Below are 12,737 nucleotides of genomic sequence, written 5' to 3'. Positions count from 1 at the left end.
ATGCTTTCTTTCCCTGCTGGCCACTCCTGGACTCATCTAAGGGAGGGAGAACGAACCTGGCTCCCTGACTTGCTTCCTTGTCTGTGCACTAGCCTCATTGCTGCTGTCTGCTCCAGCTGGAGAAGCAGAGCTGTTTATTGCAAGTGCTGGAGCCAGCAGTGGGAAGACACCACTCCCTGTCTGATTGCTCCGCTCTTCGTGGGCACGCGCTGGGCCGGGCAGGGCAGGGCAGGGCAGAGCTGCCTCACAGCCCAGGGTTCTTGCAGGTGAGACAGAAGCATGTCTGGATCTCCGTCACACAGAGTAAATAGAGTGATGTCCATGAAGGCAATGGAGATGCTCTGGATTTACGCTAGGGTGACGAAGCAAAGTCCAGCCCTGCCACTGGAGTGGCTTGCTCCAGTCGCTTGGAGCTGGGTCCTCCAAAGACACCCAGTGGTTACAACATCACCCAAGAACTGAGAGCTTTCAGGTCAAGGACTGGAGCATCATCACCTCTTGAACGAGGCAGCACTCATCCCTGGGATGCTCCAGGGCAGTTATGCTAGGGATGTAATTGGCCCAACAAGAGCAATAACTGGAAGTGAATTGCCTTGTGCATCTGTAGGGTCACACGCTGAAATAAACCCGCTGGGAGATGGCTCAGCAGGACATCAGCGGTACGTGCGACAAAGGGAACGGCTGTGTTGCGAGGCACATTCTGCGCCTCATACAGCCTTGGCTGGGGAACTTCCTGCAGAACTGGGCTCCAGCGTCTCAGCTTTCATTTTATTAAAAGCTCCATTTCCAGCCCTAATGGTTGAGAAGAAAACCTTCCAACTGTGACTCAGGTGTGAGTGAGGCAGTGATGCCTGTCAATTTGCAGAGACCCTGAGCCAATAGCCCAGGGAGGTTTGAGCTACTCCCATTTGTCTCACTGGGGTGTTGACTCTGGAACGTATTAATGACTCTTTACGTGTTGACTATTTCCCTGCCAAACTTTTTAGTAGAAACGGCCCACGCAACAGTACCAAATTCACCACCCCCCCCCAACACACACACACATTGTATCAGGCTCTCTTTCCCTGTGACAGCTCCTACACTCCAGGTCTGTATGGTCAATACAAAGATCTACAGCCTGTTCAAACTGGAATTGTGGGGGCAAGATACATTAAGTGGACTCCAATTTCAAACTCCAAACCAGAACTGTTGCTAGAGGAACTGTGTTATTCAGGCTTGTATTTAATTCAATAAATCCCATTTTAAATATATATAAAAAAATCATTTTTATTTTGTCTGAATCTGCCCCAGAATTTCCAGGCTAGAGAAATGCAAGGGGTCTGTGCACTAAATTTAGGTCAAGCTCAAGCTTGCTGCAGGGGTTCTACCTTGGATTTAATTCATTATCGGTTGTAAAATGCTTTGAGATCCTCTGAGAAAAGACACTAGAGACATGTACATTAAAGTGAAATAAACCTTAACTTTACCATTATAACCAGAGAGGCAAGCAGAGCATCAACTGCTACCTTGTTCCCTGCCAACAGAAGACCGTATCCCAAGCAGAGTTTCCGAGAACCAGAAAAGGGAAAACAAGCCAGTGCTTTGTTGTTGGTAATCTATTTACATGGAAGGTGCCCAGATACAACAGTGATGGACAGCAAGGCAAAAATCCTGAGAGAGAGAAAGAGAAATGTGCAAGGTTTAATTCTGCGCACATGGCCTCCCCCTTGTGCGTGACACACCAGACGTTTTTGCCAGCATGGAGGACAAAGTCCAGGTATTTAAAAAACAAAGCAGAGGTTATACAAACAAAGAAACAGTCTCTACAGCCAGAAAGCCCCTTTCCCACCTCTCCACCCTCCACGCACACATGGGGATAACTTTGCACCCACCTCAGTGGAATTTTAACATTTTCAAGAGCGTTCACCTTAGAGAGGACACCAAAGTTGGCACGTCGTAGCCTACGCTGTTCGATGTACATGACAAGAGCTTGCAACGGAAAAGCCTCCTCCACAACTGTTGGGTCACGACCACTGCACCATAGTACCTAGGCAATAGCACCTGTATTGTTCCGCAGACACCTGGCAGCCATTTTCAAAAGTGACCACTGATTTCGGAAGGCCTCAATTTTTCGCTGCCCAACTGGAGATACTTTCATAGGTGCTGAGCACTGGCAGGTCCCACTGACTTCAACTGGCATTTTGGGTGCTCAGCACCGCTGAAAATCAGGCCCAAGTTAGCCCCAAATATTTGAGACCCCCAGAATCAGTGGCCACTTTTGATCGTTTCAGCCAGCGTTTATGGTCTCATTGGTTCCTTTTCATGTGTTACCCAGGATCTTAGCAGTCTACTCAATCCTTTATGCTCACAACTATAGTTATGCCACTATAACCTCGTAGTGTAGCTGTGGACTGCGGTGAAGGAAGGAGCTTTTCCTTCACTCTAGGAACTCCACTTCCTTGAGCGATGGTAACTAGGTCAAAGGAAGCCGTTTTCTGGGGGGGGTGGATTAAGTTGGCGTAGCTCTGGGGTGCTGGAACAATGTGTATAGTGGGGTGCTGAGAACCATTGAACCCAACTGTACACCCTGGATATAATGGAAACCCTTTCAAGCCAGGGGCTGTGGCAGCAACCCTAGGTCCAGCACCTTTTGGCATAGCTGTGTCGTCCTCGGTTTTGAGTGTAGAGCGGCTCCTGTCCAGTATCTCTGAAGCCTAACTGTGCCTGTGTGTTTGCACGAAGCTTTGGCTGTGTACGTATGTGTGAAGCTCTGTACAAAATTTGTAGCTGTGTGTGTGAGAGTGACTAGTGGTCTGAGGCAGTGTGGTTGTGTGTGGACTGGAGCTGCTACTGATAAGGACAATCAGGAATCTCTCTGCAGTCAGAATGAATGAAATTCCAAGCTCATTCTTCCAACCTAGCTCTGGGCGGTGGTATTTCTATTTCATTTTCATACCGTGGTGAGAGGGATCCACATAAGAATATGGATAGTGTAAGTGCTGGCCAATAAATCCTCATTGAATTGAACTGACTGTGTGTCTGGAGGGGATGCTAATGTGTATTCATGGGTCTGCATATGAGCTGGGGGTCTGGGTGTAGGCACATGATAGGGAGAGTGTGTATGATTATGGCTCTGTGTCTGTGAGTCTGGCTGTGTGTCACTAGGGTCTGTGGGTGCCTGTGTGTGTGTGTTGCTGGGACTGTGTCTCTTTGTGCATGTTGGGGTCTCATGGTGTGTGGGGGTGTGTGTGTAGGGATATGGGGGAGTCTGAGATTGCCTCTCTGTGTGTGTAGGGGTGTGTCAGTGTGTAGTGATCTGAGGGTGCGTGTACTTGAGGGGTGCCTCTGGGTGGGTGTGTGTAGGGGGTCTAGAGTGTGCCTGTATGTGTGTGTAGGGAGCGGGGGGATCGGGGGTGTGTGTGTAGGGGTGTGTCTGTGGGGGGAAGTGAAGGGATCTGAGGGTGCCTGTTTGTGTAGGGGTGTGTCTGTGTGTGAGGGTGTGTTTGTGTGTGCATGGGTGTGTCTGTGTTTAGGGAGCCAGGGATCTGAGGGGTGTGTGTGTGTGTAGGGGTGTATCTGTGGGAAGGGGTGTGTGTGTAGGGGTCTGAGGTGTGTGTGTGTAGGGGTGTGTCTGTGCGGGAGGGGTGTGTGTAGGGGTGTGTCTGTGCAGGAGGGGGTGTGTGTAGGCATCTAAGGTGTGTGTGTAGGGGTCTGAGAGGTGTGTAGGGGTCTGTCTCTGCAGGGGCTGTGTGTGTAGGGGTCTGAGAGGTGTGTGTGCGGGAGGGGGTGTGTGTAGGGGTGTGTTTGTGCGGGTGGGGGATAGGGTTCTGAGGGAAGTGTGGAGGGGTGTGTCTGTGAGGGGTGGGTGTGTGTAGGGGTCTGAGAGGTGTGTGTGCAGGAGGGTGTGTGTGTAGGGGTGTGTCTGTGCGGGAGGGGTGTGTGTAGGTGTCTAAGGTGTGTGTGTAGGGGTCTGAGAGGTGTGTGTGCGGGAGGGGGTGTGTGTAGGGGTGTGTTTGTGTGGGTGGGGGATAGGGTTCTGAGGGATGTGTGGAGGGGTGTGTCTGTGAGGGGCAGGTGTGTGTAAGGGGGTGTCTCTGCAGGAGGGAGGTATGGGGGGTGTTGGGGGGTGTCTCTGCGGGAGGGGGGTGGAGGGGGCGGACGGGGGGTGACCGTGGCTCTCCGCGGGGTGGGGGCTGCCCAGGGCTCGCGGGAGGGGAGGCGGGGGGGGGCTGGCTGGCTGGCTGGCTGGGGGGGGGGCAGCCCGCCCGCTCCCGGCTGCCCCTTTAAGGGCCCGCCCAGGCCCCGCAGGGCGGGCAGAGGCGGGGCTCGCCCCGCTCCCCGGCAGCTCGCGCCGCACACCCAGCCAAGGCCGCCGCGAGGAGCGAGCTGCGCCAGGCGCTGCACCCCGGGGCGCCTCGGCGAGCCCCGGGAGCCCAGCAGGGCGGAGCCCGGCCCCATGGAGCGGGCGCGGGGGGCGTGAGCGCAGCAGACAAAGGCGGCGGGCGGGCGGCGGCCCCCGGGCAACTTTCCTGCGGGCCCGGCGCGAGCCATGGGCGCCCGGCGAGCCCCAGCGGCAGGCTCGGAAGGCAGCGGGGCCCCGGGAGCCTAGCGCGGGGTGGAGCGAGCCCCGCGGGCTGCAGGGTCCCTGCGGCGTCTCGGGCTCCCCCGCCGGCTCAGTGGCGGCCGGGGGCTCGGCAGAAGCGTCGGGGGCGGCCCAGCCCCGAGCCGGGGCCGGGAGAAGGCTGACCTTGGCCCCCCGGGGGGCGCAGGACAAGCGGCAGCGCCATGGGCGGGAGGGCTCGTCTGCAGCCCGCCAGCCCCACCGGCCTGCGGGGCTGGACTCTGCACCCGACGGGCTGTGGCGAGATGCTCGGCTGGAGCCTGCTGCTGCTGCTGGCTTCCGTGGGGCGCAGCGAGGCGGCGGAGGATGGAGCAGTCAGCGCGGAGGTAGGGGCCCGTGGGTCTCGCTTGCCTGGGTGAGCGTGGGGGCCTGCCGGGGGGCAGCCCAGCCGTGCCCAGCCAAGGACCTCCCCGGCCTCGGGCCGGGCTGGGGGAGCCACCCTGGATTTGCCAGGCTGCGCACTTGAGGCTTGAGGGGAGCTCGCCGTGGCCTCGTGGCTTGGCTTTGCCTCTTCCCTGATCGATGGCTAGAAATTGTTCACCAGCGAAAACAGCCCAGCAGCTGCCCAGCCTCGCTTCTCCATGCGAGTGCTAGGGGGCCCGGGGCCTCGTGAGACCTGCCCTTTGGGCACCCAGCCTGAGTAGGATCTTCCCTTGCTTCGCCTGGAACCGTGCTTTAATAAAGGCACGCTTGTCTCCCTGGGCGTGGGGTGATTTGCCTGCACTTCTGCTTCGAACCTGCCTGTTGCTTTCACTCTGCCCACTGACTAAAAAATCCCTCTGCAACCCGTGAGGGTGTGAGAGCACGGCTCCGCTTTCCAGCACCCCACGGCGGTCCGGGCAGGGGGGGCAAACTGGCCCTGCTCCCTTGAGGAGCTGCCGCGGAGCCCTGTCACTGAGTACTGGGCCAACACCAGGCCTGAAGTGGTCAATGGGGGCTGCAATGCCAGAGACTTAGGAGCGGGGGTAGACTTGTGAAAAGTGCCTGTGGCTTTGAATGAAGAAGCGTGCAGGTCCCCAAGCTTGACCGGGTCTTGGTTCCACGGGAATTTACACACCCCCAGGCCAATGCGCTGCAGTGTACTGCCCTGACATTGTATCTGTCGCAGGCCCCTTCTCGAGCTCTGGGTTGGCTCCGTTAGAGGATCCCCCTCTATATCTGTGTGTGGTGTTCCAACACACTTGGATCCTATCGTCTCCATTAGAGGAGGTATCCACACGCGGGCACACGGGACGGTATTACGTCTGCGTGATTTTTGACTGGTGGCCCCTTTGGTCAGTCACACTTGCAACAGCCATAAGTTGCCGTGTACAGTCTCTTCCCAGGCTCCTGTCTGGCCCGGTCTCCCTCTTGGGAAAGCCAGAGGCTGCAGCACTGTGCTAGGTCGAGGGCATGTGTAGCTTCCTCTGTGGGGAGCGAGGGGAACGTGCCCTGGGAGTGATCTGATTGGCACAAGAAAATGCAACCTGCTTCAAGTACAGGTGCAGAGAGACCAGGGCACTGGCTGCTGCCCTGCAGGAGGCTAGAGGTCACATCGTGGTCTCCGCCTCTAGCTCCATTGGCACCTGATCTTGCAAGATGGTGGATGACCCCAGCTTCCGTAGGCGTGGAAGGCACTCAGCACCTTTCGGGACCAGGTCCTTGACTAGTATGGGCTGGGAATGCTACAGAAGCCGTGGGCCATACTCTCCCCCCTCCCCCACCCCCCGAAGAGGAAGCTCTTTGTTGCTCACTGGGGACCCCTTCCGGCTGTTAGGAGAGGAGGTGTGGGTGGGGCTCCGGGAGAGGATCTGTGCCATGTGGTGGAGACCAATTATACTATAATAGGCCTTCACAGAAGCCATTTGGCTGTGAACCAGACCCACCTTCTTGGATTTAGTCTCTAGATGGTGTTTGGGTGAAATAGGACATGGCTGTTGATGAAAAGGAAACAAGTCCCCCACCTCCCTTGTGCTAGCTGGCTTTTATCATGGTAGTGTCTTGGCGTAGGCCCAGCACTGGGATAGCAGGGGGTGCTGTGGATGAGGACTGTAGTGCATTGCTGGATCTGTGAAGAGACCACAACTGAACTAGGAAGGGGCTGGCCAGTTGGGATGGAGGTGAAATGATTGAACTTCAGGAGAAGGAGGCAGCTGCCTCTGTTAACGACTGCAGCCCAGTGGTTGTCAGCAGGGCAGTGTTCTGTTTTCTCCATTATCCCCATGTACATAATACAAGTGAAGGAGAGTTGGCGCAGACAGGATGTGTCGCTCCCTATTTATACTTGTGCAGTCCTTGCCCTCCCTCCCCACAAGCCCCAGGAGAGGTTCTCCCTGCCCAAGGAGCTCCGCTCTCTACCCGCCAGCACTGAAATGACACAGCCTGACAGAGCCAGCGACTGGAAACGAGGCAGGTGCCTCCTGCTGGATGCAGAGAACGTTTTCACTAAGTTGCTCTGATGCGGATGCATTTCCATTCTGGACCCTGTGGCTCAAACAAAGAGACCAGGACAACTGTGGCAGCCAGTGGGTGTCTTGCTGTTGAGTTCAGGGGGAGCCCGATGGGGCTATAGGCTTATGCAGGAGGGAAGTCCGTTCGAGTCTTGTAACGAGTGATGTATGGAGTAACACAGTAGAGTTGAGCGAGATGTTGGCACAGTTCAAGTCGTGGCTGACACATGGGGTCGGCTGTATGCCCCAGCAGTCACAAGGCTAGTAAGGAAATAAACGAGTGATTTATTTTTAAATTACAACTGACTGGTCCTGTAAGGAGAGTGGGTGGCTCATGCTGGGGTGGGGAATGGAAGGCAGAGCCTTTCCCTGCTAGGGGATCTCCTCCCATCCAGCTGCAGGCCAAGGATGGGCGAGGCTGACCGGTGGTTCGGTGGCCTGTGTGACTAAGGTGGTGGTGCCGTCATTCCAGTCCAGTACCTAATGACCAGGGGTCCCCCAGCACATTGGCTCCTTGGTGGCTGTTTCATCTGAGAGGCTGAGGATTGATTGGGCCTGCAAATGGAAATAGCCTGCCCCAAAAGGGGACCCATCCCCCTGCTTTTCAGGCTGGGGGTGAATTGCTGGGCTGGGGTGTGGCAGGACACACTTGCACTGGCTCTGTGGATGCACAGAGGGGGCTTCAACCTGGCACTTTGCTCCCATCACTCAGAAGCAGCGTGGCTGGGGGAGGAAAACCCTCCAACGTCTGTGTAACACCAGGCCACCCCGTCTACTTTAGCGGGAGACTCCGAGCTTGGCAGGGTTGGGTAAAGCAGCAGATGAGGAGCCCAAGGAAGCAGAAGCCAGGTCCGCGTGAGGCGGCGGGGATTCGCATGGGTGTATATCGCCATTTCCCTTGCGAAGAGCATCTGTCTCGAGGCTGCCCTTGAGCCGTGTGTGGGGAGTGTAATGAGGGTCTGTGCAGGGAGATCACCACCTCACGAGCTGTGTCTGTCGAGTTTCATCTGGATGCTGCTTTTCCCCCCTGCTCCTGCCCGCTGGTCTGGCTGAGACTTCTGGGCCGGTGCTCCCCATCCCCTCCCTCGGCTCCTGCCTCCCAGCCGCCAAGCCCTGACCTGATGGTAACAGAGCGGGGCTGGGTAGGGCAGGGAATTCCTACAGGGCTCGGGTTACCGAGCTGGATTTCACCCTCCGCCCAGCAGGCTCCTCCCACTGAACCCTGCCTGGGCGTGCAGCCCACTCTGGAAATGCAGAGGGCACGAACCTGGCCTTACAGTGGGGACACTAAATGCTTAGGTGTCTGGACAGGATCCAGTGTTAACCGGTGTGTGTATGCGCGTGCACGTTCAGAGGGTTTGGCCAGGAATCGGCCAAATCTCTGCCCATCCTTTGGGCTGAACTCACTGTGAACCCTGAAGGTTCCAGTTGGACTCGCTTAGCTCCTGTTGCTGGCAGGATCCCAGCTGTCAATATGTCACGGGGAAGGTGTTACTCCAAGTTCTGCTGCCTTGTGGCGCTTGGCAATGTGGCAAGGGTCAAGGGCACCGTGAGCCCATCTCCCCTCCTCAATCCCCGCTGCAGAGACCGTGACTATGTTCCATAGTGTCACAGCAATATCTAGATCCCATGTGCCACCCACAATGGCTCTGGCACAAAACTCCTGCCATCTGGGAACTTTGGGAGACCCACTGTCAGGCAAGATAGCAACCCACATTTGAGAACACGATTAAATGGTCACCTTGGCTGAATGGAGAGCCTGGCCCGTCCAGTATTCCCAGCAGCTGGGTGCAGTGAGGGCTGATGAATAGGAGATCTGTGGTGGGGTTAGAGGACATTGCAGGATGTGTCTGTCTTTGGAGTTTATAACCAATGATCTTTACTTTGGGGGGCTGGCTTTCTGAAAACGTGTATAAAAATGTCTAATTAGCATGCACAACTGCAGTGATTGCACATGCAAATTAGGTAGCTGCACAAGTACATGGTCATTTGCATGCGCCATCATCGCGACGCTGTGCAATTATGACTCATGCCCCTGTGCTCCAGTGGGCAAATTCATGTAATACAAATGAAAGGAGCATCTCAATTTCCACCCTTTACAACATCTTAAATAAACTATTACAGAAAAAGGAGAAAGCAAGCAACCTGCTAACCTTACATCCGCTTCCAGCCAACGAAAGGCAGTTCACAGCACGCAGTGAGCAAGATGTCCAGCAGGGGGCAGCAGACTGTAAAACTTTCATTCCTAGGACTGGCTTGAAAACCAGCTGGAATTTCACTGGGAGTTTACTAGAAACTAAGATTCAATAACACTCACAGGACACAGCGAGCATCAAAAAGGGGGGTGTGTTTTGTCAGATGGATTCAGGTGAACTGAAGGTTTCACTCATCTAGCAAGAGGCCGTGGATGCCAGAAAGCTCAGTGGAGACCAGGGGATTGCCTCTGTTGTTGTTTTAGTACAGGACCTAACACAGGAGGGTCTTGAGCCATGCCTGGGGCTCCTTGGTTCTGCTACAACGTAAACTAATAATAAAGAGCTGCCTGATCATCAGGCCAGGACCCCTGCTTGGAAACGTTTACTGGGCTTGCAAGTATTTGCACTAACCTCTAGAGTGCTTCTAGCCCTTGCACATAGTAAAATGTTGGACGTTAGCGTGTGGGTGTGCTTACAAGGGGGGGTTTGTAATAGTTTTCTTGCTATGAAATGTTCATGGCTCAATCGTTTCAGAGAACTGAAAGGCAAGGATGGCACTCTAGGGGTGAAGGTGGGGGAGTGGGGGTCAAGCATTGTGAGCTGTAGTCCCAGCTTTGCTAGTAACTTGCTGGGTGACCTTGGGCAAGTCCCTTCACTTCTCTGGGTCTCCCTTTCCCCATCTGTCCTATCTACGATCGCGTGTAAGCTCCTCAGGCCAGAGGCCGTCTCACGATGGGTATGTACAGCACCTGCTGCAATCGGGCAGCTAAAGACTGGGGTAATAATAATACATATCCTTCCACGGGGTTGTCATCACCTTGCGGCGTTCCTGGGATGTTGTTCCCATGCTTGGGAAGTTCCTGCTTCTACACTGATGCAGTGGTGAAAATATCCCACGTAGGGCAAAAAAGATAAACCAAGTCTGATCTCTTCTCCCCTTGGTATTTCAGTATCTCCTAGGGAAGGCTTTACCATCCACACTCCTGCTGGGAAAAAACCCTCCCCCTGGTTGAGTTTAAATGTTCATATGTATGCAAAAGCTACTCTCCCCATCCCCATGTGTATGACAGGCAAGGTTACCTAGTGGTTACAGCAGCATATGAGGCAGCAGGAGGCCTGCCACTGATTTACTGTGGGATGTTGCTCAAGCCCTTCTGTGCCTTGCTTTCCACATCTGTGAAATGGGGATAAACACTCACATTTGTGAAGTGCTTTGAGAACCTCAGGTGACAGATACACATGCAGTGTAAAGTCAGGGGTGCCATTCAATGTAGTGGATCCATTGCCTGGATTTTGCCCCAGCAGTCAGGTGTTAGTAATGAGTCTTTTGATAAGAGGCAGGCAGCCTGAATACAGGAGAATCAAGTCCTACCCCACTGGGCTGACCCAGAGAGGCAGTACCCAACCTGAACTCCCATTGGAGTCTGTAGGGCACTGCTCCTCTCAGAACCAGACCCCACGTTAACTGGCCTTACAGCAGAGTCCATTTGTACCCCTCCCTACTGTGAGCATTTTCTCATCCAGGAACGTGGGCCCACCCATACCAGCTGAGGGATTGGACCCCCTCTTCCAGTGGAAATTGGTGGGAAATGGGCATCCAGATCCCCAGTGGCACAGCTCCGCCCTGGGGCCTCCTGACTTCAGCAATCCTTTGTCGTGGAATACACCACCCGCTGCAGGATTGTGCTCCAGAGTAGGAGTGTTTATAGTCTGTTCTGTTTCTAGTCCTCACAATTACAGGGGAAACTTTAAAAATGCAAATGGAAAATAAACCACTGAAGTGCTGTCTGCCTGGGCCTGTAGTCAGCCTGAAACAGGAGCTCTGGGAGGTTGGAACATTTCAATCTGATTGTTAACTCTGGAGCCTAGTGATGATAGTGTCACCATTGGATCTGTTTCACTAGTGATCATTTTAGTAGAAACATCCAGCTGAAGAGCTTACCTCCACAAAGCCAAACTGCCTCATACACTTCCTTGGGCACTCAAAACCCCTGAGGCTAGCCCCCTCAGCATCCCCTCACATCAATCCAAAAATTTGTAGCACATTAAAAACTGAAATATGGAGATACATTCTATTTATTGTATTTCAATCTCAAAATAAGCAAGGAGCTCCTGAAATTGATTCATATAATTCAATTTCATATTTTAATTCATTCATACCCTACAATACTGAATATAAATGAAGCTTCCACAGAATTTCCACCTCGCCAGCGTGCCATTGAATCCAGGACCCCGGGCAGAATTTAGCTGTGAAGCACACAGAGTGAAGATCTGTTAAGATCTGCCCAATGGATACTCACTCCTCGGCTCTTTCAGCAGACTCATCAAACAGCTGTACGACCCAGCTCTGAGCTAGTGGCTGCAAGAAACGAAATGTGAATGGGGACTCACCTGACTAGTTAGCTTCCCAGGGCTGTAGTGGGTCACTCAGGGGCAAGTTAGTACTTACGCTGCTGGACCCTGGGCGGGGTTAGAGTCCTGTTTAAGAAGCTTTGCTTTTGACCTCCAGGTTTCATCTTTTTAGAAGGGTGGCATGAGCCTCCTTGGCAGGGACGCAGGGAGTGTGGGGGAACCCACAGGTGTTTAAAGAAATACCCAAGCCCCAGGTATAAGCACATGCTCCATATCACAAAGGGGTCTTTGTTAAATGAGGCATCCTAGAGCCTGGTGTGACAAGAGGCAGCTGCCATATACCGCAAGAGTCCTAAGGAGGAGTGTACTCCAGAGGGACTGATGTTCCTTAGCATAGTGATGGTTAGCAGGTGACGTATAGCACCAGTCTCACGGTGCAGTGCTGTGGGGAGCAGATTACTAAGTGACCTTCTGGCTTCCGAGCCCGCTCTCTAGCTCAGCTGCAGTCCTTTTGGGGCCCCTGGGCACCTGTCCAGCGGCTGCTCCAGGCTTTCAGTAGCCTGCTTGGCTATGGATCTAACTGATGGTGATCTGGGTCCTGCCAACAGCATGGTCCCTCTGTGTGCTGGTCGCTTAGCCAAAAGTTTAGCTTTTCTGCCCCGAAGGCCTATGATGGGGTGGAGCACACCTGCGCTACGGGTCTCTGCCTCCCCCACCACTGGGCTCTGGGCCAAGCCAAGTCCTACACATCCTGGCCATGGTGTTCAAGTGAGATGGTGTTTCCGTTAGCCGGGCGGGGTTACCGTTACCAGCTCCAGCGTGTAGCCTGAGCAGCTGGCTGCTGTGTTGGGGAGATTGGCAAGGCCTGCAGGGAAGGGACCTCCCAACTTCCAGGCCTTGAAGAGGCCAGAGAGCCCCTCTGCAGACACCAGCCTTGGGGCCAGGCCCTTCCCTTTGCAGCTAGCAGCCCCTGCCCTGTGTCCAAGTCTCTGCAGGGAGCTCCTGTGGAGGCAGGGCATCCCAGCACACAGAGGTGTTCGCTGAATGGGAGCTGGATTCTGCAGCATTGCCTGTCCCAACTCGTGGGGTAACGTCACCTCCCTCCCCATGGCTGGCTGGGTTGCTACCCAGGCAGTCAGACTCCATGATGACTGGAACAGT

The 12,737-nt window shown here is 54.6% G+C and overlaps 1 protein-coding gene across 1 annotated transcript in view; it reads left to right on the top strand.

Moving 5' to 3' along the window:
• Positions 1-4,312: 4,312 nt before the first annotated feature.
• Positions 4,313-12,737, top strand: part of MMP15 (matrix metallopeptidase 15) — a 29,041-nt gene continuing 20,616 nt past the window's right edge. The window contains exon 1 of the mRNA XM_084644219.1: positions 4,313-4,926. Within this exon, the coding sequence (XP_084500345.1) occupies positions 4,765-4,926 (162 nt within the window). The 5' untranslated portion in view covers positions 4,313-4,764. The remainder of the gene's footprint in view (positions 4,927-12,737) is intronic.

The sequence above is a fragment of the Lepidochelys olivacea genome (genome assembly GCF_965140295.1).
Source record: "Lepidochelys olivacea isolate rLepOli2 genome assembly, chromosome: 12".
NCBI lineage: Eukaryota > Metazoa > Chordata > Testudines > Cheloniidae > Lepidochelys > Lepidochelys olivacea.
The sequence above is the reverse complement of the archived record's forward strand: the minus strand, read 5'-3'. Positions and strand labels throughout refer to the sequence as shown.